The sequence below is a fragment of the Gobio gobio genome, assembly GCF_949357685.1.
Source record: "Gobio gobio genome assembly, chromosome: 22".
In the NCBI taxonomy this organism is placed as follows: domain Eukaryota; kingdom Metazoa; phylum Chordata; class Actinopteri; order Cypriniformes; family Gobionidae; genus Gobio; species Gobio gobio.
Window position 1 is genome coordinate 2,885,732 of NC_137118.1, and position 27,408 is coordinate 2,913,139.

Below are 27,408 nucleotides of genomic sequence, written 5' to 3' on the forward strand. Positions count from 1 at the left end.
TGAGTAATTCCAAAATACAAGAATTAGTATACACACCATCCACCATCTACAACCCCAAATCAGAAAAAGTTGGGACAGTATGGAAAACGCAAAAAAAAAGAAGAAGTGATTTCTAAATTTACTTTGACTTGTATTTCATTGCAGACAATATGAACACAAAATATTTCATGTTTTGTCTGGTCAACTTCATGTCATTTGTAAATATGCATCCTTTCCTGTCATTCAGACCTGCAACACATTTCAAAAAAGTTGGGACAGGAGCAATTTAGGGCTAGTAATGAGGTAAAATGGTTAAATAATGATGTGATTTGAAACAGGTGATGTCAACAGGTGATTGTAATTATGATTTGGTACAAAAGCAGCATCCAAGAAAGGTCTAATCCTTTAGGAGCAAAGATGGGCCGAGGATCGCCAGTTTGCCAACAAATACGTGAGAAAATTAATGTAATGTTTAAAACCAATGTTCCTCAAAGAAAGATAGAAAGAGATTTGGATATTTCACATTCAACAGTGCATAACATAATTAAAAGATTCAAGGAATCTGGAGGAATTTCAGTGCGTAAAGGACAAGGGCGCAAGCCTAAGCTGAACAACCGTGATCTCCGATCCCTCAGGCGGCACTGCATCAAGAATCGTCATCATCTAGAAGCGATATCACCACATGGGCTCAGGACTACTTTGGCAAACCTTTGTCAAGTACCACAATACGTAGTTACATCCACAAATGCCAGTTAAAACTGTACTGTGCCAAAAGGAAGCCCTATGTTAACAGTGTCCAGAAGCGCCGTCGACTTCTCTGGGCTCGGAGGCGTCTGGGATGGACCATCACACAGTGGAAACGTGTACTGTGGTCAGATGAAGCAGTATTTCAGGTATTTTTTTGGGAGGAATGGACGCCGTGTGCTCCGGACCAAAGAAGAAAAGGATCATCCAGACTGTTACCAGCAACAAGTCCAAAAGCCAGGGTCTGTCATGGTATGGGGTTGTGTCAAAGGTAACACTTCTGTGAAGGCTCCATTAATGCTGAAAAGTACATAGAGATTTTGGAGCATAATATGCTGCCTTCAAGAAGACATCTTTTCCAGGGACGTCCATGCATATTTCAACAAGACAATGCAAAACCACATTCTGCACACATTACAAAGTCCTGGCTGCGGAGGAAGAGGGTTCGGGTACTTGACTGTCTCCAATAGAGAATGTGTGGTGCATTTTGAAGCGCAAAATGCGACAACGAAGACCCCGTACTGTTGCCCACCTTAAGACTTATTTGCAGGAAGAATGGGACAAAATTACACCTGAAACACTTCATCACTTGGTGTCTTCAGTCCCTAAACTTCTTTTAAGTGTTGTGAAAAGGAATGGCAACATTACAAAGTGGTAAATGCTTTATTGTCCCAACTTTTTTTGAAATGTGTTGCAGGTCTGAATGACAGGAAAGGATGCATATTTACAAATGACATGAAGTTGACCAGACAAAACATGAAATATTTTGTGTTCATATTGTCTGCAATGAAATACAAGTCAAAGTAAATTTAGAAATCACTTCTTTTTTGCGTTTTCCATACTGTCCCAACTTTTTCTGATTTGGAGTTGTACAATGAAAATCAGCTGTGGCTGGTCCAAATGTCCAATTGTTTTTATAGCATTTCATTTTAATATTTAAAATATATTTCATTAAAATATTACTGTAGGAATGTAGCTGTCTTATTCAGTTTTGTATTATGTTATTGTTTTGAACATAAGTTTAACACTTTTGTAAACAGTATGTGAGCATGTGCAGATTGAGTTTTGGCAGTTGTTGTGTCTGAGTGAGAAAAGAATTCATGAGATTTGAGAGATGTAGTCATTGAAAGCATTTTGTGCCAAAGCAATGATGATTGATCCTCAGTTTAGCCTTCTGTTGTGCTTACTGTGGGAAGAGTTTTGCAAAAGTGACCCAAGTATTGAGAAATGTGTCCTAGCGTCTGTAAAAAACTGTAAATAACTGCTCTGAGATCGCATGCTTATCAGAAGTGCTCATATATATACACACTTGTGTGGCTTTAGGGATATTCTGAACTTCTTGCGGGAAGGTGAGCTGCCCCAGCGGGACCGTGTTCGAGCGGTCCACAGGGAAGCCCAGTATTACGCTCTTGGCCCTCTTTTGGAAAGCCTGGAAGACTCGCAGCCACTCACCGGAGAGAAAGTGCGACAGGCTTTTCTTGATCTCTTGCCCTATTATAAAGGTAAAATTAAATATTTAGGGGTGTAACAATACACTCATGTCACGATTTGGTTCGATACACGATAATTATCTCACAATACGGCTCTCTGAACAAAGCCAGAGTTAATATAGTCCGTTTTTAAATTATTACTTATAACACATATGGTAAACATTTAAACGAATACGCCGACTTTTTGTGACTTTATCTTATTCCCCGTATCCCCCAGAGTTAGATCAGTCCATACACACCATTCTCATCTCTGTGCCATAACTCTGTCTGACACACCCACCGCTAGCCTAGCTTAGCACAAAGACTGGAGGTAAATGGCTCCAGCTAGCCTACTGCTCAATAAGAGACAAAATAACACCAACGTCGGTCTTAGTACATGATGTAACTACACACATCACAACATGTAAAGAGGAAAATGTTGGCGTTATTTTGTCTCTTATTGAGCAGTCGGCTAGCTGGAGCCATTTACCTCCAGTCTTTGTGCTAAGCTAGGCTAGCTGGAGCCATTTACCTCCAGTCTTTGTGCTAAGCTAGGCTAGCTGGAGCCATTTACCTCCAGTCTTTGTGCTAAGCTAGGCTAGCTGGAGCAGTGGGCGTTTACACTAAAGTCTCACAGCGGCCAATCAGCAGTGGGCGTTTACACTGAAGTCTCACAGCGGCCAATCACAGCAGTGGGCGTTTACACTGAAGTCTCACAGTGGCCAATCACAGCAGTGGGCGTTTACACCGAAGTCTCACAGCGGCCAATCACAGCAGTGGGCGTTTACACTGGAGTCTCACAGCGGCCAATCACAGCAGTGGGCGTTTACACTGAAGTCTCACAGCCGCCAATCACAGCAGTGGGCGTTTACACTGGAGTCTCACAGCGGCCAATCACAGCAGTGGGCGTTTACACTGGAGTCTCACAGTAGACACGCCCCTTCAAACAAAACGTTCAAATCAGAGGCTAAAATCAGGGTTTTATTTCTAAATTATGACAGTTTTTGATGTAAAAATCATACTAACATTATAAGTGCAGCACATGAAACATTAAACAATGCAGTTCAGATCATATACACTTAGGAAAGCTTAAGGGTGAGCAAATAATGGGATAATTGTCATTTTTGGGTGAACTATCCCTTTAAATAATGTATTTTATTCTAAAAGTATTAATGATAATTATCAAACATGGAAGGTAAACAGTGTGACTTTCTGGGTTTATTACTATATATATATATATATATATATATATATATATATATATATATATATATATATATATATATATATATATATATATTAGGGCTGTCAAAAGATTAATCGCGATTAATCGCATCCAAAATAAAAGTTTGTGTTTACATAATATATGTGTGTGTACTCTGTTAATTATTATTTATATATAAATACACACACAAGCATGTAAACATTTAAGAAAAAAATTTTTTTTTTAAATATAAAACATTTATATTTATATATATTATATATTATATAAATGTATATACAGTATATACATGCAAATATTTCTTAAATATATACATGAATGTGTGTGTATTTATATATAAATAATAATTAACAGAGTACACACACATATATTATGTAAACACAAACTTTTATTTTGGCTGCGATTAATCGCGATTAATCTTTTGACAGCCCTAATATATATATATATACACTATCACTATCCACAATGCATGCTGCTTTTTATTTTGCGATATTGCAATTGTTACACCCCTAAAAATGATAAATGAATAACGTTGTGGTTTTCACTTCGCTCCAGAGAATCTCGAGCGCATTGTGGAGATCGCAAAACTTCGTGCCATGCAGAGGAAGGCTCGCTTCGCCAAACTGAAGATCTGCGTGTACAAGGAGGAGATGCCCATCACCCCGTATGAGAGGCCGCTGTTCAACTCGCTGCGGTTTGAGCGATCGGAGAGCGAGGCCAAGCTGTTTGAGCACCATTGTGAGGTCGACGTGTCCTTCGGGCCCTGGGAGGCGGTGGCGGATGTTTATGACCTTCTTCACTGCATAGTGAGCGACCTGGCGGATCGGGGCATCTCTGCGGACCAGCAATGCATCGGCGTGTGTGACAAACATCTCATCAACCACTACTACTGCAAAAGGCCCATCTATGAGTTTAAGATCACCTGGTGGTGAAGGTGTTTTAACAAGAGATGCACGTGACGTTTGCTGCTGTCTGCGGTTACAGTGAACCAGCCAAATCATGGAATCCCACTCCAAGTGAACAATAATGACGCTGTTTTGTTCCTTCATGAAACTGCAAGTTCGCAACCCCAAATTTCCTTTATGGGCAGCTCTAGTTTTTTTGTAGGTAATTGTTTAACTTAAAGCGATAGTTCACCCAAAAATGAAAATTAGCCCATGATTTACTCACCCTCAAGTCATCCGAGGTGTGTATGACCTTCTTCATTCAGACAAATAAAATCTGAGTTATGTTAAAAAAGTTCTGGCTAATCCAAGTTTTATAATGGCAGTAATAGTTGCTCTGTTTTTGAAGTGCATAAACAATGCATCTATCCGTCATATAACTGCTCCACGCGTCTCCGGGGTGTTAAAGGGTTAGTTCACCCCAAAATGTAAATTCTGTCAATAATTACTTCCCCTTTTGTCGTTGGACACCCGTCAGACCTCCGTTCATCTTCGGAACAGAAATGAAGATATTTTAGTGTAAATCTGATGCTCTGAAAGGCCTCCATTGGCTCAATGGCACTTTACACTCTCAAGACCCTTAAAAGGTACTAAAGACGTCGTCAAAAAGTCCATCTCACTACAGTGGTTTTAAAATAACTTCATGAATCGGCGAGAATAGTTTTTGTGCGCAAAAAAACCCCTAAATAACGACTTACATAGTGATGACGATTTCAAAACACGGCCTCATGAAGCTTCGAAGCGTTATGAATCAGATTGAGTCGATTCATGATTCGGATCGCGTGTCAAACCGCCAAACTGCTGAAATTTGGCGATTCAAACCGCTGAATCGACTCACTGATTCATAACGCTCTGAACCGCTGAATCGACTCACTGATTCATAACGCTCTGAACCGCTCATTTTTGGGTGAACTAACCCTTTAATAAAGGCCTTCTGAAGCGAATGCATTTGTGTAAGAAAAATATCCATATTTAAAACTTTATAAAGTAAAGTTTCGGCCGACCGCCTTCCGTGTTCAATTTATGGAGAAAGTGTTGAAAGTGCCTCTGCCGATCGAAAGACAAACGCGACCAGGTCCGCTCGTCAGACGTCATGTTCGCATCTTGAGTTTCACTTTCAACATTCAACACTTTTCCACAGAAGGCGATCGGCTGGAACTTTACTTTATAAAGTTTTAAATATGGATGTTTTTCTTACACAAACGCATCGATTCGCTTCAGAAGGCCTTTATTAACACCCCAGAGCCGCGTGGAGCAGTTATATGATGGATAGATGCATTTTTTTATGCACTTCAAAAACAGAGCAACTATTACTGCTATTATAAAGCTTGGATTAGCCTGGACTTTTGTAATATAACTCAGATTGTATTCGTCTGAGAGAAGAATGTCATACACAACTCGGATGACTTGAGGGAGAGTAAATCATGGGCTAATTTTCATTTTTGGGTGAACTATCCCTTTAAGCAATCCGTTCCAGCTGTCGTTAGGTTTTCTGGAATTGTCTTCAGAGGAAGTGAATTTATGTGAAACAGTGTTTTCTGTTCTAATTATATTACGACATCTCTGCAAAAGTATGTGTTCGGTGTAATGAATGTATTAACAGTTTGATCAGAGAATCAATCGACTGGACTTGTGAAGGAAACCTGCAGTATTTTAAAACGATTTGACCCAATAATGAGCACTATAGATCATGCGGATGCTGACTTTAACTAATACAAAGGTCTGATATTTACAGCTTCACATAAAGCCTTCTGAAATAATCACCACTAGGCAAGCATACAATTTTCAATTTATGTAAAAAAAACAACTTTTAAAATGTATTTTTTAAGAATAAGTTTACCTACTACATTGAACATGACATGTCCTGAATATGAATCAAAAGAAATATATATATTTAAACTTGTACTAAACGACTGTTAGCCACCTTATTGCAGGTCAGATTGCCTGTTTTGATACTTGGACACTTTATGGAATTATTTTCTGCTGCCAATAGCTTTCGTCTATGCTTTTAATTGCCATAACCCTCAACTATTGGATATGATTTAGCAGTATTGAGTCATGTGAAACCTCCGTCTCTGTGAGAGCTGTGAAGGCCACATGACGTTGCATGAGCTCTCTTGTGTTTTGGCAGCAGAATATCTTAAAATGAGATAAAATGCATTTGATAATCCTAACTGGGCGTTATTTTTGCCCGGTTTATTTTGTGTTGCTCCAGTTTAAACCGATGCATATTTGTTCTTTGTTGTACATTTGGTGAATATTGTTTGAATGGCATTATTGTACTGGCTCTTATTGTGCTGATAATAAACCATATATTTTGCAATTTATTAGGGCGTTGTATCATCTTAAACGTTTATAATAATGCTTATTATATTGGAAAACGAAAGTACAAAAGGGAATGCATTGCTTTGATTGTTTACATTTGGAGCCACGCCCACATATAGCCCCGCCCACACAGCGCATACACCGGTCGCGCGCATATGATGTCATCGTGACCGGGAGAAGAGACCGCTGACGAGGTAATGTGTCGCTGTCCGGTACATTAACATTACACACGAAAACTTGCTTTCTAAATGTTTTGTTTAATGTAGTTTTAGACGTAATTTTGCATATTTATCTTATACATTGGCTGACAATGAGTTATTGGGTTTGTTTTTAGCCACGTAGCTGTTGTGCTAGCTTGACGCGTCCGCCTCAAGCTAGCACAACAGCGGATTAAATCGCATTTAATGTTATTCTCTGTTGATAATATATTCATTAGACATTTAATACATGTTTAGTTAGCAGTTAAAATATGCTACAACCCCCGGTATTGAACGAACGATGTCATTTTGTGACGGAGTTTAATGTCATGTCATCATTTATGATCGGATTGTGTTTGTGTTTTTAAATATTTATTTAATTAAAGCTATAAGAGACGGTATCAAACATGTTTGAACTACTTTTACATTTCATTCGCCTTATAATCAGCGATATCATCAGAAGATGTTTAACGCGCATGCGCGTAAATCTCCATCTGCAGTGTCAATATTGGATATTCACATTAGTATGTCTTTAGCTCTGCTCAGATTATTGAAATGACTCCTTTTGTCTCGTGTTTGGCAGTCTTGACGTCTGTGCTGTGTGTGTTCTGCATGTCTTTGCACAGCACATTATGAAATGTCTGCAGATTCAGTTGTCAAACCTGTTTCTTTACCCAGACAAACAGGACACAATGAGTCAGCGCTCGGAGAGACGGGGGATCCATGTGGACCAATCAGAGCTGCTGTGCAAGAAAGGCTGCGGTTACTACGGCAACGCTGCCTGGCAGGGCCTGTGCTCCAAGTGCTGGAGGGAGGAGTACCAGAAAGCCCGGCAGAGACAGATCCAGGAGGACTGGGCTCTGGCTGAGAAGTGAGTTGCTCATGAAGGTGGAAGTAAACCGGAGTGGTTTGGTTTTGTTAGTTCACCCCAAAAAAGGAAATTCTGTCATTAATTCCTCACCCTCATGTCGTTCCAAACACACAAGACCTTCTTTCGATATTTCTGATGAAATCCGAGAGCTTTCTCAACCACACATAGATTGCAAAGTCAGGTCATTGCAACTTTCAAGCTCCAGAAAGGAAGTAAAGACATGGTTAAAATAGTCCATGTGACTCCAGTTGTTCAGCCTTGAAGCCTCGAGAATACTTTAGTGCGAAAACCTCCCCCAAAAATAACGACTTTATGCATCAGTCTCATCTCTTCCATGTCAGTCTCTTAAGGCCTGTTCACACCGGGACGATTTTCGCACGCGTTTATCGCCGACGTTTAACGCCTCGGGACTAAACAATCACACCGACGCGCAAAACGCCAGGCGTAAAAGCGTCATTTTAAAAAAAACGCCTCGGGTTCGTTTTTTTTATTTTGACGCGGCGCGTAAAAAACTGTCCGACCAATGAGATCGGCGCTTTTGTTCACGTGCCTGGAGCTGCTGAAGTGACAGTAAAACACGACTTGGTGGCGCTCAAGCACAAAACAGTCTTGCCGAGCACACATTGATACGACGAAGAAATAGTAAGTAGACAAAGAAGAAGATGAACTGCTAATGCTGCTTGCCAGTTAGCAAAAAGTGTGTGAATGGTTTTGTCCATATACATAATATGTCTGTGGTTTTGGCAAGCACGTAAACACTGTCTCTCTTCTCCTTCTGTGTGACAAGCGAGTGTCAGAGGCTTAAAGTGCCGCAGCACCATCTTGTGTACCGGGAGCGCATCTACTGAATGTGCACGTTCACTCGGCGCAGCGCCAGTGAAAATCGCTTGGGTGTGAACACTCAAGACGCGCCGAAAAACGGCACGAAAAACGCTGGCGATAAGCGCGCGCGATATTCGTCCCGGTGTGTACAGGCCTTTACGCTGTTGACGTAGTAAACACAGTGCAGAGCTTCCGGGTTCTACACCAGAACGCCGGCTCACTATTGGCCAGCTCGTCGTGTGTACAGCGTCGGCCAATGGTGAGCCAGCGTTCTGGTGTAGAACCCGGAAGCTCTGCACTGTGTTTACTACGTCAACATCGCAGGAGACTGACACAGACGTGAAGAAATTGTTGCATAAAGGCGAAATTATTTTTTATACCTTCAGAACAACCGAATCAAAGCCGGTTTTTGGTGTGTGTTTTAGGGATGTACCAGTACTGGGAAAATACCATCCGGAGTATATTTAATTTCAAACGGTGCGATATCACGATATTGCTAATTTCGGTATATGCTGCTGCGTTATGAATCAGTGAGTCGATTCGTCGGTTCAGAGCGTTATGAATCAGTGAGTCGATTCGTCGGTTCAGAGCGTTATGAATCAGTGAGTCGATTCAGCGGTTCAGAGCGTTATGAATCAGTGAGTCGATTCAGTGGTTCAGAGCGTTATGAATCAGTGAGTCGATTCAGCGGTTCAGAGCGTTATGAATCAGCGAGTCGATTCAGCGGTTCAGAGTATTATGAATCAGTGAGTCGATTCAGCGGTTCAGAGCGTTATGAATCAGTGAGTCGATTCGTCGGTTCAGAGCGTTATGAATCAGTGAGTCAATTCAGCGGTTCAGAGCGTTATGAATCAGTGAGTCGATTCAGCGGTTCGGAGCATTATGAATCAGTGAGTCGATTCAGCGGTTCAGAGCGTTATGAATCAGTGAGTCGATTCAGCGGTTCAGAGCGTTATGAATCAGTGAGTCGATTCGTCGGTTCAGAGCGTTATGAATCAGTGAGTCGATTCAGCGGTTCAGAGCGTTATGAATCAGTGAGTCGATTCAGCGGTTCAGAGCATTATGAATCAGTGAGTCGATTCAGCGGTTCAGAGTGTTATGAATCAGTGAGTCGATTCAGTGGTTCAGAGCGTTATGAATCAGTGAGTCGATTCAGCGGTTCAGAGCGGTATGAATCAGTGAGTCGATTCAGCGGTTCAGAGTATTATGAATCAGTGAGTCGATTCAGCGGTTCAGAGCGTTATGAATCAGTGAGTCGATTCAGCGGTTCGGAGCATTATGAATCAGTGAGTCGATTCAGCGGTTCAGAGTGTTATGAATCAGTGAGTCGATTCAGCGGTTCAGAGCGTTATGAATCAGTGAGTCGATTCGTCGGTTCAGAGCGTTATGAATCAGTGAGTCGATTCAGCGGTTCAGAGCGGTATGAATCAGTGAGTCGATTCAGCGGTTCAGAGCGGTATGAATCAGTGAGTCGATTCAGCGGTTCGGAGCATTATGAATCAGTCAGTCGATTCAGCGGTTCAGAGTGTTATGAATCAGTGAGTTGATTCGTCGGTTCAGAGCGTTATGAATCAGTGAGTCGATTCAGCGGTTCAGAGCGGTATGAATCAGTGAGTCGATTCAGCGGTTCAGAGCGGTATGAATCAGTGAGTCGATTCAGCGGTTCAGAGTGGTATGAATCAGTGAGTCGATTCAGTGGTTCAGAGCGTTATGAATCAGTGAGTCGATTCAGTGGTTCAGAGCGTTATGAATCAGTGAGTCGATACAGCGGTTCAGAGTATTATGAATCAGTGAGTCGATTCAGCGGTTCGGAGCGTGATGAATCAGTGAGTCGATTCAGCGGTTTGGAGCGCCAAAGTCACGTGATTTCAGCAGTTTGACACGCGATCCGAATCATGATTCGACTATGTATAAAAGGTGCTTTTCTGAGCAACGCGCGGGCCGCACTAACACTAAACTTTGATGTCAAGAAGGGGGCCACAAAATATCATCCTGGGGCTGAGAGTTTGAGACCCCTGGTTTACCTGGATAAATAAAGGTTAAATAAATAAAAAATAAACTTTGTCTCTTCCTATCCCACCCATACGCAGTGACGTATACCTTACACGCCTGACAGGTGTACGACAATGAACTAAACAAATTCCTAAATACAAGTATGAACTTGCACAAAGTAAATAATAATAATAAATATACGGATGAATTCCCTTCGGGGGAATTCCCTTAAATTGGCATGGTTTAAAAAAGACATGGACAGTGATTGAATCTGAAAGTGACTGAATCGAAAGGGTTGAATCTGATTGCGTTTATAGTGCAGGTGTGATGTCTTTGCTCACTTTGAGAGCTAGGGAAGGGACTGGAGTATTGCTGAAATTACTTCTCACAGGAAAGTTTTCAAATGACTGATAATCTGTGTTGATTAATTTACTAATAAACATTGGTGGTAATTTTCTGCTTTATAAGCGCAAAACCTGCGAGAATGAGAGAAATTATGCGCAATACCCGCACCAAAATTCAAACCCTGTATGATATCGATTTAATATCGGTACTTCGGTATTAAATTGTGGTACCAAAGCCAAACTTGTGGTATCGAGCCATCCCTAGTGTGTTTAGACAGATAATGTAGCAAAAGTCACACAATTTCATGGCACTGATATAAAGGGAGCAATGTTTTTTTTAATGGGGCAAACATCATATGGCAATATGAGTAAAATAATCATTCATAAAGCAAAAAATGATGTTCAGACAGACGGATGTAATCATGTGCTTCCTGTCGCAGGCTTCAACGAGAAGAGGAGGCGGCTTATGTCAGCAGTCACAGTTCCTATCAGACCCAGCCTTCACAGTCCCAGTCTCAGCCCTCTCTCGCCACCTTCTCCAAGTTTGAGGAGAAGAAAACCAATGAGAAGACCCGTAAGGTCACCACCGTGAAGAAGTTCTTCAGCCCCTCCTCCCGCACGGCACCCAAAAAAGGTACGAGGAGGAGCGATATGAGTGTGACTAATGTTGTTTTGCAGTCAGCTGATGGTTTGGTGTGGTTCGTCGGCCAAAATATGATATGATAAAATATGCTTTATGAATATTATCATTGGTTGGACAAGTAGAAACTGGTTTGAAATGCAGTGGAGCTTCACAGACTCCAAATCAGCGCTGTAGATTTTTCCCTACATTGCCACTTTTCCCTTAGAGCCCAAAATATAAGCAATCATATTTGCATTTGCTTCTGGATTCCTTCTGGTTATCATGCCTGTTTCATATGCAAATGACTTCCCTCATCATCATACATAGTTTATTTTTGATTTTGCCATGTCATTAGATGACATCTCTCTGATAAAGCTGTAAACTGTGCCTGCATGCAACATCCAAACAGCAATTTGGAACTCATACTAGTTTAAAGGGTTAGTTCACCCCAAAATATAAATTCTGTCATTAATTCCTCATGTCGTTCCAAACCTGTCAGACCTTCGTTCATCTTCAGACACAAATTAAGATATTTCTGATGAAATCTGAGAGCTCTCTGACCCCTCCATAGACAGAAACGCCCACTTTCAAGCTCCAGAAAGGAAGTAAAGACATGGTTAAAATAGTCATGTGACTCCAGTGGTTCGGCCTTAATGTTATGAAGCAATACTTAAGTGTGCATAAACAAACACAAATAACGACTTTATTCATCAATCTCTTCTCGTCTGTGTCAGTCTCTTACGCTGTTAACTCCGTAAACTCAGTGCAGAGCTTCCGGACACACACTCACTCGCGCGGACACACACACACACACTCACTCACTCGCGCGGACACACACACACACACACACACACACACACACACACACACACACACACACACACACACTCTCACTCGCGCGGACACACACACACACACACACACACACACACACACACACACACACACACACACACACACACTCTCTCACTCGCGCGGACACACACACACACACACACACACACACACACACACACACACACACACACACACACACACACACACACTAGGGCTGGGCGATATGTGAATTTTTTGGGGGGGATAATCGCCTTCAAAAATATCGCGATATCTGATAATATCGTCTACTCCGCACTGACCTCGCCCACGCGCGCCATTGCTCATGTCCGTGTCAAAATTTTCCAGGCATAAAATGGAGGACAACGGCTTAATATCAAAGAAAAGATGCACACCGGTAATTTGGCAGTATTATGGATTTAAAACCAAATGCAAATGGAGAACCAGCGGATCCAACAGAGGCTATCTGCAGGCTGTGCAAAAAAAGTAAAGGTTAAAGATGCGCAGCCCACTAATCTCCGCTGCCATATCCACATAGGCTACACCATCTAGTGTAGCGGCCTCATTTGAGCCCCGCTCTGCAGCCGCTTCTCAAAGCGGGAAAAGTTCTAGTTTAACTCAGATTGCTTCTGCGTTCGCTTGTGGAAAGAAGTACGATAAATCCAGTTTAAAATGGAGACAGTGCACTCTAGCTGTGACCCGTTTTCTGGTTAAAGATATGATGCCTCTTAGTCTTGTGGACCAGGCAGAATTCCGGTCCATGCTTCAAACTTTTGACCGGCAGTATGAAGTACCCAGTCGGAATTATTTCTCAAGAACAGCTATTCCAGAGCTGTATAATACAGAGAAAACTGAGGTTATGACTAACATCAGTAGCGCGGATTACGTCGCTCTTACGCCGGATATGTGGTCGAGCAGCAATACGATGACACCTTACATGTCAATTACTGCTCATTACATAGACAAAAACTGGGTACTACAATCAAACTGCCTCGGAACGATTTATGTGCCTGAGAGCCACACAGCAGATTATTTGGCAGATAGTCTCTTGGAGAGTGTAGGGCGTTTTCACACCTGAAAGTCCGCACCAAGGTCCGAACCGAAGTTCATGTTTTGATACATTTTATACATTCGGTTAGTTTTGGTTTGGTTTCACATTGCAATTATTCGAGCGAAGAACTTAACATGACACACTTGCGTCCACTCGTCTTCATCTATGTGGGACATTGATTGGTTTGTAAACGGATGCGTCTTTGACAAGAGTGAATGAACGGACGCATATCGTTGCCACTATTGAACACTGCGCATTGCTGGACTATTTTCGTTACGTTTAAAAGTGGACATTTCAAGCTTTATATAAACATACTTCTCATGTTTGTGAGACAAGTAGCTGCTGAGTTTGGGTTTATTTGAGACACGCTCAAGTTCATGCGCAAAGCATGTGATCGCTCCCGCAATTATTGTCTGCTTTAGACTATTTGCTTCTTATTTATTAAATCCAGGCAATTATCTGATTAAACGTTGATTAAAATTAAGATACAATTTATACAAAACGAAATTCACATTAAAGAAGGGCTTTCTAAGCAAAATCATGCAAAATTTTGTGTCTAGAAACCTGCATTAGATTGTTGCGTTAATGTTTTATAAATGCATAGGTTCAATTAAATAACGTGGTGTTTAGATTATATTTTATTTCTGAGAACTAGCCTAATGTATTTTTAAAAAATGAAAACATATTTGTTTTAATTTTGAATGATAATTTAGATTTTTTATGATTTTAATGATTTTTTTAAAAATGCATGGCAACTGCTAAGACAATTAAATAACGTTGTGTTTAGATTATATTTTATTATTAAGGTGTCTAATTAAAAAAAAATCAATTGTTTTAATTTTGAATGATGATTTAGTTTTTTGAAGATTTTACTGATGATTTTAAAAAATGCATTTATGATTTTCATACGCAACTGTTAAGACATGCTGGGTAAACCACATTTACGGTGTTTTACAGATCACCTGCATAAAGTTATTTTAAGGTGATGTTTGTTTACCCATATTTTGATTTTTTTTAAAAAACGTTTTGAATATGTTACTGATAAAAGCAATTTGTCTAAATGATTGAATATCGTTCGCATTGTGTCCTGAATATTTTTTTTTTTTCAAAGGTTTCGCTCTCTCGTTTTATTTTTAGCGTTAGTATTTTAAATGTTCCAGGTTAAATGTTCCAGGTTTACATGTTTGATTAATATTTGTATTATTAATAGGCTATTCTATTTATAATTTAATAGCCAATAATATTTTTAGAGCTGTTTAAAACATTTAGTCAAGCCAACCTATGTCTCGTTAATTTGTAACGTGCTTCTCTTTGCGCACAACCACAACCAACATCTTATCCATATACTTCAATGTTTTGCTTTAACACATATAGGCTACTGTAGCTATGCATCAAAAACACTAAAAAGGTAAGTGTATGGTAACTACTAAGCTATTTATAATGTATTTGGCAACGCAATGTCCTGAGAGTTTATCAGTCGTCATTTTTATGATACTGTGAATTATCGTCTGATAACACTGACTGTTATCGACATCGAGATATTTGCGAGACATCGTCGATATGCCATAATATCGTCATATCGCCCAGCCCTAACACACACACACACACACACACACACTCTCACTCGCGCGGACACACACACACACACACACACACACACACACACACACACTCTCACTCGCGCGGACACACACACACACACACACACACACTCTCACTCGCGCGGACACACACACACACACACACACACACACTCTCACTCGCGCGGACACACACACACACACACACACACACACACACTCTCACTCGCGCGGACACACACACACACACACACACACACACACACACACACACACTCTCACTCGCGCGGACACACACACACACACACACACACACACACACACACACTCTCACTCGCGCGGACACACACACACACACACACACACACACTCACTCACTCGCGCGGACACACACACACACACACACACTCACTCGCGCGCGCGGACACACACACTCTCACTCGAGCGGGTGGACACACACACACTCACTCACTCGCGCGGACACACACACACTCACTTGCACGGACGCGGAGACACACACACTCGCGCCTGGCCCATAACGTTACAAGTCTGATCACGAGTGAACCAATAACAGCTTCTCCACCCTGTGACAACTAAGGTATGTACTCAATAGATTTCAAACGATCTGTAGTGTTATGCAAAACTAACACACTAACATGTTTTAGCCTACTCACATAAGTGTGTCTTCAGAAGGAAGCTAATGCAGGGACGATCCTTAGCTCATGAGTCGGTGGGCGGGGCTACAGAAGCATATTTATCTGTAGAGGCGGAGTCTAGGTCCTGTTACGTAAGAGATCCGCATATTCAGAGATCTCTCGTTTTCTGGGCCTGGTGTCAATAAAAGCTTTTCTTTGACTAACAAGGAAGTTTTCAGAAACTTACAGGATATTCTTATATCCATGACCTCTTATATATATCAAAAGCTCAAGGGAAAGTTGATTTCTCAGTTCATCACCCCTTTAAGGCTGAACCACAGGAGTCACATGGACTATTTTAACCATGTCTTTACTTCCTTTCTGGACCTTGAAAGTGTTTGTGTGTCTATGGAGGGGTCAGAGCTCTCAGATCTCATCAGAAATATCTTCATTTGTGTCTAAAGATGAACGAAGGTCTTGGAACGACATGAGGGAGAGGAATTTCATTTTTGGGTGAAGTAACCCTTCAATAGACATGAATGATGGTAATTAAAAGGCTTTATCATTGAAACGTCAAGTATACACTACTGTTCAAAAGTTTGGGGTCAGTTTTTTTATTAATTAGTAAGGATTTTGAAAGCAGTAATTTAATTAAAAATACAGTACATTTACAATAACTGTTTTCTATTTGAATATATTTTAAAATGTAATTTATTCCTGTGATCAAAGCTGAATTTTCAGCATCACATGATCCTTCAGAAATCATTCTAATATGAGGATTTACATTTATTTGAAATAGAATCTTTTGTAATATTATTCGCTTAAGTCATGACGTAAGGAACGCTGTTTCTGGGTCCAAGCCTTCACTTGAGAATGCCATCAACGGGCGTTTATGAGCGCTATTTATTCATATTAAACATCAAACATTTTAAAAAGTTAAATATTTAAAATACTTACAGTCTACACAACAGTCTCTGTGCTCACAGCGTCACAGACATCAATATTTTTACGGTTTATAAAAGATGAATCACTGTCTGGCCATCTGGAATTTTGTTATGGAGATAAGATCCAGATGGTTTGATTATAATTGTTTTTGTAGTATTATTCGTGTGGTATGAGTGTTTGGACCGGGAAGCTGCCGCATGACGTCAGACTTAACAACCGGATAAATGTCTTAACCCTTGTGCATCTGAATCAATTAAAAAAGTTCCACACAGGTCCATAGAGGACAAAAATGTCCATGTCGAAAAACTGTCATTAAAAATGAATCTTGGGAGCACAGACTTAATTTTGGTCTCATTTTTAAGAAGACCCATTGTAGATTATTGTTGAAGTCAAAAAAGTTTAAAAAGTGAAACCAACATTTTTTTTTATAGAGGTTTAAGTTTATGAAAATGATTTATGAATAATTTTTTATAAAATATATATGTTTTTTGAAACATGTTGAATTCTAAAACTGCTAGAAAATCAAAGCCATACATCTCATCAAGCTGTTTTCCAAATTTGAGGTTGAAATCTCAAAAAATGTAGCCTGGCGTGGCCATACTCAATTCTAGTCAGAATTTGAGTCTGGTACCGCTCCATTGAGCTTTGATTATGGGGCGTGTTTCAACCGAGCCAGGAAAGACCTCAATTGGATAGACCTACAACCAATCAGAGCAACGGAGCGACGCATAACATTAGTTATCAAATTTCAACAGAACTCAACTGACCTGTGTTGCCAAGTCCGTGTTTTTCTCCATGTCCGCGGGTTGAAGCGACCCCAATTATGTGATTTATATAAACCCAGGAATGCGAATTTTAGCAGGCAACCTTGCCAAAATAACATATTTTGCCAACCAAACGCCATTTTTTTCCGGAGAACACCCCGGAAAGTTATTGTTTTGAGCTATAGTTTTGAGTAGCAATTGTGCGCGACATTGCAAAAACACTTGGAAACCCTGTCTGCACGCACGCTGGATTAAGTAACGTTACAAGAAAAAGATGAGTGTAAACGATCTTTGCCAGTAATAAAATTATTTAAGGATACACAGAGTACTGACCAACACGATCATCGTTTCTGAGAGAAATAGTGAAGGTGAATGCATATACGAACAAGTTCTCCGTTTAGGATTAGAGCAAATTCAACCCAAGAGCCTTCGATGACGTAGATGATTACGTTACTGTTTATCATCTGTCCATCATCGTCTAAAGCCCGCCCTGACAATTTCATTGGTCCGAACAGTTTCTGTTCGGGCATAATTACTCCTCTATGGAGCGAGTCCAGACCGAATTGCCCGAGCAAAAAAAATTGTGGGCGGGGCTAAATTCGGCTGGCATCCAGGCTACAAAAAATGAGCTCTCAGTAAGATTTTGTTTGGGCGCAGTGCCTACTTTTCCCCATTAGATGCCAGAAAAACTCCACTAATACACACAGCGGCTGGATTTGTGATTTGCAGTTGAGTTTTTCTCTCTCAAATATTACAAGCACACACACCCACATCCATACTAACACACCCACACAGTTACAGCTGCATAATTTATCCAATTGGCTTTATAATATGCACTGACAGAAAACAACGTGAGTATTTGCTTTATACACCAAACGTGAAAAAAACATTTGGTAAAAAAAATAGTAAAGATTTTAATTTTGATGCTCTACCAACAGAATGAAAGCCTGTTAACAAAGATTGCATAATTTTATAGTTAAAGGAACTATTTTTTAAAATAGGCTCATTTTCCGTCTCCTCTAGAGTTAAACAGTTGAGTTTGAGCGTTTCTGAATCCATTCAGCCGATCTCCGGGTCTGGCGGTCGCACTTTTAGCATAGCTTAGCATAGATCATTGAATCTGATTAGACCGTTAGCATCTCGCTCAAAAATGACCAAAGAGTTTTGATATTTTTCCTATTTAAAACGTGACTCTTCTGTAGTCACATCGTGTACTAAGACTGATGGAAAATTAAAAGTTGTGATTTTCTAGACCGATATGGCAGAAACTATTCTCTCATTCCTGCGTAATCATGCTAACGGTCTAATCAGATTCAATGATCTATGCTAAGCTATGCTAAAAGTGCGACCACCAGACCCGGAGATCGGCTGAATGGATTCAGAAACGGTCAAACTTAACTGTTTAACTCTAGAGGAGACGGAAAATGAGAATATTTTAAAAAATAGTGGCGTGTTCCTTTAAATGGCAATGGGATTAAACATTGCAGTTTCAATGGGAACATTTTTGTCCAAACGATGCTAAGAGGAAGTATTTTGTATACCTAGTGCAACTTTTTTTATTTAAAGGGGGGGGGAAACACTCAGTTTCAGTCAGTCTCATGTCAATCTTGAGTACCTATAGAGTAGCACTGCATCCTGCATATCTCCGAAAAGTCTTTATTTTTATTATAATTATAAAAGGAAGATGCGCTGTTCCGAGTCTTTCCGGAAAAAGCCGTGCGGCTGGGGGCGTATCGTGTGGGCGGAGCTAAAGAATGTCGAGCGCGCGCCGCTGTTACTGTGTTGAGTGCGTCTGAAAGCTGCGTCATCCCTAAAAGCGGGAAAAAACTTTATTCAACATAAAAAATGGCTTTTAATCAGATACAGCCATACATCTATGATCCGGAATCAGACCCAGAGGCTGAAGTTGAACAGGAGCAGCAGCAAAAACGACTAGAGCAGGACATCTCTATGTGGTATAAGTTACACTAACTATATAATATGCTTAGCGGCTTGTGTTATTTAGAACACCATGTCAAGCGCGAGTGTTACTGTGTGTGTGTGTGTGTGTGTGTTTACGCGTGGTTTGTGTAGACATGATTTGTAGTAAGCGGACTGGTTTTGCGCGTCAGGCTAGTGTTTACATAGAAAGACATGGAATAGTAGCGCATTTGAATGAAGAAGCGCGCTTATTTAGTTCAACATATTTCCCCATTCTTTGTGTATTGTTGTTTGGAGTGCTTTTACAATACACAAACATACACATATAGTGGCCAGCTAAACAAATGTACACACTATACATCGCATGCTCCATTGATCAATACGTGGTCATGTTTGGGCTACTTGATGGGCATAGGCAAAAACAGACATTTGAAGCACTCAAACCTGCGGTTCCAACGTTGGGACCTTTATCGTTGGGACCGCTCCATCCTTCAGTATTAGGCGATCTGAAAATCCGGCGTCGAACTGGGCCTTGTTTATAAAACAATCGGCACCGAAATGCAGGGAACAGACATAAATATTTGCGCAACTCAGTTGTTGATCCGGAAAAGCAAATTCCATCTGTACGAGCCAGCGCTTTGATGGGCGTAGCCTATTGCTTTCACGCGCTCTCTCTCTCTCTCTCGCGCGCGCGCTCTTCCGGTAGAATTGTCCGTACGGCCCATACAAGGAAATTCCGCCCTGTTGACGTCAAGCGGACCCATGATCGAAAAAAACTTTCCGAAACTTATGACTAACAGGAAGTACTAATTTTGGCAAAGAAATACTCCCATCAAACGTCCACCTTAGCTTATGAAACGGTGTCCATGTTTAGCATGGGAATCCAAGTCTTTAACAGTGCAAAAAGATCAGTATGCATGAAACAGCATTTCACCCCCCCCTTTAAGGAAATGGGATGAAATAGTAAAATTCAATAAAAAATACACACCTGTAGCAAATTTTATGCAGTTAGCGTTACCACAGGCATTAAAAAACAAAACCGAAAAGGCCAAAAATGTCCATAAGGATGCACAAGAGTTAACTGTGGTTCAATTTAATGTGTCCTTGCTGAATAAACAGACACAAAAAATCCCCAAACTTTTAAACAGTAGTGTAATAAATCATTGCATGATTTAATACATTTATGTTCATTTGTGATCACGTGATTTTATCATTTGTCTATCATGTTCTCATGAGATTATTTTACTCCACCTTTCATCGTTTGTTTTCTTCATCTCGTTGATCTCCGCCCCACCTCTCCCACATCCTCATCTAAAAACTCCTTTGGTGCCACGTTTTTAATCGCCCCGATTTCACCCCCTCCATTTGTGTTGCCCATTTCCCTTTGCCTACCCTGGGTATTTCCCCTCCCTGAAAAAAGAAAGCGAGAAACAAGAGAAAGAGGAGAAGTTGCAGGGCAGGAGGGAGAGCCATGGAGAAACTCTCCTGAGGGATCTGAAGGGCATTTTTACCCATCCCTGGGAGATGGGCTCCCCCACTGAAGGTAAACCGACAGAGCCTGAAGACACATCTGGGTAATGAGAATAGGAACGTGGGTGGAGATTGCAGTGTTTGTCTTCTCTGAGGTGGACCACCCCGTTCTCTGTGTTGAAGAGGTTACTGTCTAAAAGTGTCTTTTCTAGAAGTATTTCACAAAGAACAATTCAAAGTTCAGGTTTGATTTGAACATTCAGACGTTCTTTGTGACATACTGCCCTGATCCATACTGTATATTTGTTCATTTCTCTACACTGCAAAAAATGCTTTTCTTACTTAGTATTTTTGTCTTATTTTCAGTCCAAATATCTAAAAAATCTTACTTTAAGAAGCATTTACTAGACAAGCAAAAGTTTTTGTCTTGTTTTGGGGGAAAATAACTCAAAATTAAGGGAGTTTTTGCTTAAATTAAGCTAAATAATCTGCCAATGAGATAAGCAAAATAATCTTGTTTTCTGTTTGAATGAAGATTATTTATCTTACCCCATTGAGACAGAGCGTATTTAGGCCACGCCCACACCGGGGGGGAAAACAATCGAACGCTCTCCATTGACTTTGCAGTGCGTGAAGCGGCATCCTTGTCATTTTGGACTCATAACAAAAAACAGAACAATGTCTAAAAGCTGATATGTGACAAAGTGTACAGCAAACAAGCTAAACAAAACCCAGAACTTTTTATAAGCTGTTGACCCAAAAAACGAGCGTTTAAGCACAAAAAAGTGGATACAGGCAATTGAGAGACGTCATATTACACTGAGAAGTACACCCACTAGAGGGGAATTTAATCAGCGACAGGAAATATCATATATAAAACTGACATTTGGATATTTGACTTAACAGTGACAACATGTTTACTGCACACATAGGCAAACTGAGACACACTGAGTGTCAGGATCCCAAAATTGACCCATTCTTCAGCTGAAGCGTCACGTTTTACTGCCTTTATCCACTTTTGTCTCCTTAAACTCTCGTTTTTTTGGGTCGACAGCTTATTAAAACTTATTTCTGTGTTTTTTAGCTTGTTTGCTGTACACTTTGTCACATATCAGCTTTTAGACATTGTTCTGTTTTTTGTTATGAGTCCGAAATGACAAGGATGCGCTTCACGCAATGCAAAGTCAATGGAGAGCGTTGGATTGTTTTCCCCCCCGGTGTGGGCGTGGCCTAAATACGCTCTGTCTCAATGGGGTAAGATAAATAATCTTCATTCAAACAGAAAACAAGATTATTTTGCTTATCCCATTGGCAGATTATTTAGCTTATTTTAAGCAAAAACTCCCTTAATTTTGAGTTATTTTCCCCCAAAACAAGACAAAACTTTTACTTGTCTAGTAAATGCTTCTTAAAGTAAGATTTTTTTAGATATTTGGACTGAAAACAAGACAAAAATACTAAGTAAGAAAAGCATTTTTTGCAGTGTATGTTAGTGTGGTGTGTGTGTGTCAAAACATGATTGAATTCACCCATGTTCACTGTCTCATTGTCATGCGTCCTCCTCTTTTCTTGTCAATCTGGTGGCAGCTCTGGTATCGAGGCTGAGAGGTGGGTATTAGTGCCACATCACTGTAGCCCTCCAGCACAAATCACACAAAACAAACCATATATATAATATATATAATGCTGCATGCATTCAGGCTGAACGCTCCATTCCTGTCAATGAGGCGTTCAGAAAGAACATTTAGAGCGTCTGTTTGTGTAGTGTTTAGCTAAAGCATGCTGGTACTCCCTTACTTTGACTCTGATCTGATGTCAAAGGTGTTGGCATGGTAACAGATCCATATTTCATTAGTATTGCCTACTTATGAGAAGGTTGTTCTCCCTTTATGGGCTACAAGTTGATTTGGGCTTGTGAATATACACTGATCAGACATAACATTATGACAGGTGAAGTGAATGGAGTTAGTGGGTGGGATATATTAGGCAGCAAGTGAACATTTTCATGTTCTTCTACATCTTGTGGATGGCCGGGTGTGTGTGCGTGGCTTACCTGGGGAACACATGGCACCAGGTGCATTATGGGAAGAAGGCGTGGAGGCGGAGGCAGTGATGCTTTGGGCAATGTTCTGCTGGGAAACCTTGGGTCCTGCATCCATTTTCAGTCCAAATATCTAAAAAATCTTACTTTAAGAAGCATTTACTAGACAAGCAGAAGTTTGTCTTATTTTGGGGGAAAATAACTCAAAATTAAAGTTTTTGCTTAAAATAAGCAAAATAATCTGCCAATGGGGTAAGCAAAATAATTTTTATTCAAACAGAAAACAAGATTATTTTGCTTACCCCATTGGCAGATTATTTTGCTTATTTTAAGCAAAAACTTCCTTAATTGAGTTATTTTCGCCCAAAATAAGACAAACTTTTGCTTGTCTAGTAAATGCTTCTTAATGTAAGATTTTTTAGATATTTGGACTGAAAACAAGACAAAAATACTAAGTAAGAAAAGCATTTTTTTGCAGTGTAAGCATTGTTGAGCCCATGTCCAGCCTCTCATGGAAATGGTTTTCCCTGTGGCTGTGGCTCTTTCTGCAGATAATGCGCCGCCACAAAGCACAAATGCTTCAGGAATGCTTTGAGGAGGACGAGTTTGAGTCCAAATTCCCCAGATCTCAATCCAATCGAGCATCTGTGGGATAAGCTGAACAAACAAGTCAGATCCATGGAGGCCACACCTCACAATTTACAGGACTTAAAGGATCTGCTGCTAACATCTTGGTGCCAGATACCACAGCACACCTTCTAGAGGAGTCCATGCCTCGATAGGTCAGGGGGACCAACACAATATTAGGACATAATGTTATGCCTGATCGGTGTATACAGTATATTATGTGCCATTGGGGTTTTAATTCTTTGCAGAAAGTCGTGTGTAATTCGGCCCTTATTATTAAACTATTGATTGTTGAAGACGTTTGGCTACCCATTGGATTATCACTTAACTTCACATGACATTCTGCGATGAAAAATAACTTCCATCTTCATCCGATCCATTTTAATATCCACTTTCGGTTCATGTAGTTTGTTTGTAAACCTACCGTGCGCTTATTTGTGTTCCTCAGAGAGCCATGAAGGGAAAACACCCAGTCCTTCCATTACCCGTCAGTCCAGCATCGAGACGGATCGCGTGTCACGAGACTTCATGGAGTTCCTCAAGACCTTGCAGAAGCCCGGCAGAGAGATCCACAAGCAGAGCCGCGCTTTCATCGAGAGCATGGGGAATAAAAAGGTCAGAACCAGGGTCACATGCACACACACCAACATTTAGCTGTTGATCGTTTCAGTAAGCCTGTGTTTTGTATTCGTTCTGATGTGCAGGATCTCGGTGCTGAAGAACTGTCCGAGTGTGTGCAGGACTTCTATCAGGGCATGTCTGACCGACTCTTGAATCATTTTAAAGGTAGGATTCATGCGCCAGAGAAACCTAGCAGTGCTGAATCTGCCAAAAACACTCAAGTTACTGGTTTAAATCACTCACTGAACCCATTTGAGTGACTAACAGATCTGGTTCACGTACTGACTGGGGTTGTGGCGATGGACCGACATCCACACACACTAATCCTAGTCTTTTCTATAGTTAGCTTAAAAACTTTGCAGGGATTGCTCTGTAAATTAAATTGAGAATTAGGGGTGTAGCGATACACAAAACTGACGGTTCGGTACGTACCTCGGTTTTGAAGTCATGGTTCGGTACAGCAGTTTTACAAAATTGCTTTTTATTTATTTTTATTAAACAGTGGTTTACTGAAGAAGAAAAAGTGTCTGTCCTTAAATGAATTAAATTATAACTAAAAGTTTATTAAAGATAATGCTGTAGGGAGCCCTTACTTCCTCCATTAAAGGGATAGTTCACCCAAAAACGAAATTTATCTGCTCACCCCTGAGGGCATCTAAGATGTAGGTGTGTTTGTTTCTTCAGTAGAACACAAATGAAGATGTTTAACAGTGTGATAGTCGTATAATGATGTCAATGGGGATATTTTAGAGGATGAGAGTAAAAACACACAGACATATGAATCCTTATTAAACCTGCTGCTCGCGGCGACACACTGATGTCTGAAGACACCAAACCATCGGTTTCTGCCAGAAACCCAACAGTATTTGTTATTTTTTTACCTCTTATCAGACGAATGTCATCTAGTTTTCCCAGCGCCATAACTTCTGGCGAATAAGGTCAAAATACTGGCGCGATCAAAGATTTTTTTTTTTTTTCTTACACAAACGCATTGATTCGCTTCAGAAGGCCTTTATTAACACCCCAGAGCCGCGTGGAGCAGTTATATGATGGATAGATGCATTTTTTTATGCACTTCAAAAGCAGAGCAACTATTACTGCTATTATAAAGCTTGGATTAGCCTGGACTTTTGTAATATAACTCAGATTGTATTCGTCTGAGAGAAGAATGTCATACACACCTCGGATGACTTGAGGGAGAGTAAATCATGGGCTAATTTTCATTTTTGGGTGAACTATCCATTTAATATTAAAGGTTAACAACAGAGCCCAAACTATTAGCATGAATTCAGTTGCTATTTATTTTTAGGTATAATAATCAACACTCAAATAACTCATTGTGTGCAAACATGTAAACTTCACATTAGGCAGTTTTTGCAATAACTTCTAAATCTAATTAGAATATGTTTTTTCTCCAATTCGTTGTTGAAATATAATCATTTATACACAGTGTGTGTCATTTTCATGACAGGTTTATTTAAACACACATGAAATAATCAAGACTTCAGTAACAGGTTCAGTAGAATATAATGAATATAACGACTAATATAATGAATATAACGGCTAATATAATGAATATAACGGCTAATATAATGAATATAACGACTAATATAATGAATATAACGGCTAATATAATGAATATAACGACTAATATAATGAATATAACGGCTAATATAATGAATATAACGGCTAATATAGGTCATATATTTAGTGAAAGAGTTGATTTCTCTAGTTAATAAAAGGACACTGAATGACTGCCTGAGGTCATGTGATGCTGACGTTGTTTAGTTTACTGCAGTTATATTGACGTCTTTCCGCCGTTGAGACACTGATTGAGCGATTACACCACATATGATACGGGACAGTGAGTGTTAATGTATCCTCTGCATACCTTCAGATGTTCATTCATGTTTATTCTTTAGGACGAGATCGATCGATCGCGTTCGCGTGTGCGCAGCTGCTTGAACTGTGATCTGTGATCAGTCACGCCACATTAAAGAGCGTCAAACGGCATTTATCATTTGAATTTCGTGATAAGATGGACTGAATACTTCATATGTTCGTGTGGGAACTCGGATTGAAGTTGACGGTTAATGGTTAAAGATTGCTTTCGGAAACCGTTTGGGACACGCGAATATGTGCACCGCTACACCCCTATAACTAATGCATATATGCTATTTTTTAAATACTGTAGTCTGTGCCATAGATGTGAAAATACTGTGTCAGACAGGCTACACAAATATTGATCACATTATTAGCCTCTTGTCTTTTTTACATGATCTACAGCACAATAGAGAGAGCTTTGGTCAAAACTAAAAATATTGAATTGCTACATTAGTAATTTCTTGCTAGAAATGACATCAGAAGTGGAAAATGTTGGTCAAAAACGTACATTTACACACAAACTGACCATCAAACGCAACTTTTGGACGCCCTTTTTTTTCCCTTCTAGATCAACTGTCACAGAACGGAACGCACAGGATTGTGGGATATCATAGGCAGTGAAGGATACATATATGCTGCCTTCAAAACTCGATGAGATGAAGGTATCTCAGGAGACAGGAAGTGAAGCTAACATTAGATTCCTCTTTCCTCAGGCTCCTCTGAGAAGGTGGAAAGGGTGATGGACCAAGTGGAGAAATACATCATGACTCGACTCTACAAGAGCGTCTTCTGTCCAGAGACCTCAGACGATGAGAAAAAAGACCTGACCACCCAGCGCAGGATTCGGTCAGCCTGTGTTATTTTACATTCATTTATATGCTATTATAGTATTATTCATATTTTAAATGTATATTTTCAGTTTTATTTAAAAAAATTATAATAATTCAGAATATAATTCAGCTGTATTTAAATGAACAAAAACGATTTTTAGGGTGCGTTCACACTTGTAGTTCGGTTCGCTTGGTCCGGACCAAAAAATAAAACATATAGCCGTGGTCCGCTTAGCGTTTACACTGGCATTTTTAACAGCGAACGTAAAGTTACCGAACCAAAGGCACAGGGGTACGGTCATGACCTGATTGGTCGGCTCATATGACGTATATTTTTTGCAACGGAGCTGCTTACCGAACATTCAAAACAATGCTGTGTGCTGGATTAAATGACATAATTTCATGCGTGTACATATGGTTTTATTTTTACCAGCTGAGAACTAGGGATGTTAACCGATGGTTGACAGTATCAACGTTAACCGATGAAAGTTGTCGGTTAAAAAAAAAAAAGCGATCTCTAAATTAGGCTATTATAGACAGCGGACTAAACGCTACTACAGTTAGCCATCTCATTCCAAAATCTTTTTGTGTGAAGTGAACAAATCCCTCACACTCAATTTTTCATAACTCGCCTGTTTGTACTTAATAAACCAATAAAAACATTTGGCGCGAGGT

General features: G+C 40.2%; 2 protein-coding genes across 5 annotated transcripts in view; both read left to right on the forward strand.

The window, feature by feature from the left end:
* Positions 1-6,678, forward strand: part of kctd7 (potassium channel tetramerization domain containing 7) — a 13,893-nt gene extending 7,215 nt beyond the window's left edge. Inside the window, exons 3-4 of the mRNA XM_079804723.1 lie at positions 2,047-2,225; positions 3,970-6,678. Of these exons, the coding sequence (XP_079660849.1) occupies positions 2,047-2,225; positions 3,970-4,346 (556 nt within the window). The 3' untranslated portion in view covers positions 4,347-6,678. The remainder of the gene's footprint in view (positions 1-2,046; positions 2,226-3,969) is intronic.
* Positions 6,679-6,812: 134 nt separating this feature from the next.
* The window catches only part of rabgef1 (RAB guanine nucleotide exchange factor (GEF) 1), a 34,842-nt gene continuing 14,246 nt past the window's right edge, over positions 6,813-27,408 (forward strand). Inside the window, exons 1-8 of one of the 4 annotated variants that reach the window (XM_079804565.1) lie at positions 6,847-6,877; positions 7,559-7,751; positions 11,350-11,543; positions 20,681-20,803; positions 22,318-22,338; positions 23,847-24,013; positions 24,103-24,184; positions 26,617-26,749. In XM_079804565.1, the coding sequence (XP_079660691.1) occupies positions 7,573-7,751; positions 11,350-11,543; positions 20,681-20,803; positions 22,318-22,338; positions 23,847-24,013; positions 24,103-24,184; positions 26,617-26,749 (899 nt within the window). In that variant the 5' untranslated portion in view covers positions 6,847-6,877; positions 7,559-7,572. Of the gene's footprint in view, positions 6,878-7,558; positions 7,752-11,349; positions 11,544-20,680; positions 20,804-22,317; positions 22,339-23,846; positions 24,014-24,102; positions 24,185-26,616; positions 26,750-27,408 lie in introns of all 4 variants that reach the window. The other 3 variants (XM_079804566.1, XM_079804567.1, XM_079804568.1) reach the window with 3 other exon arrangements.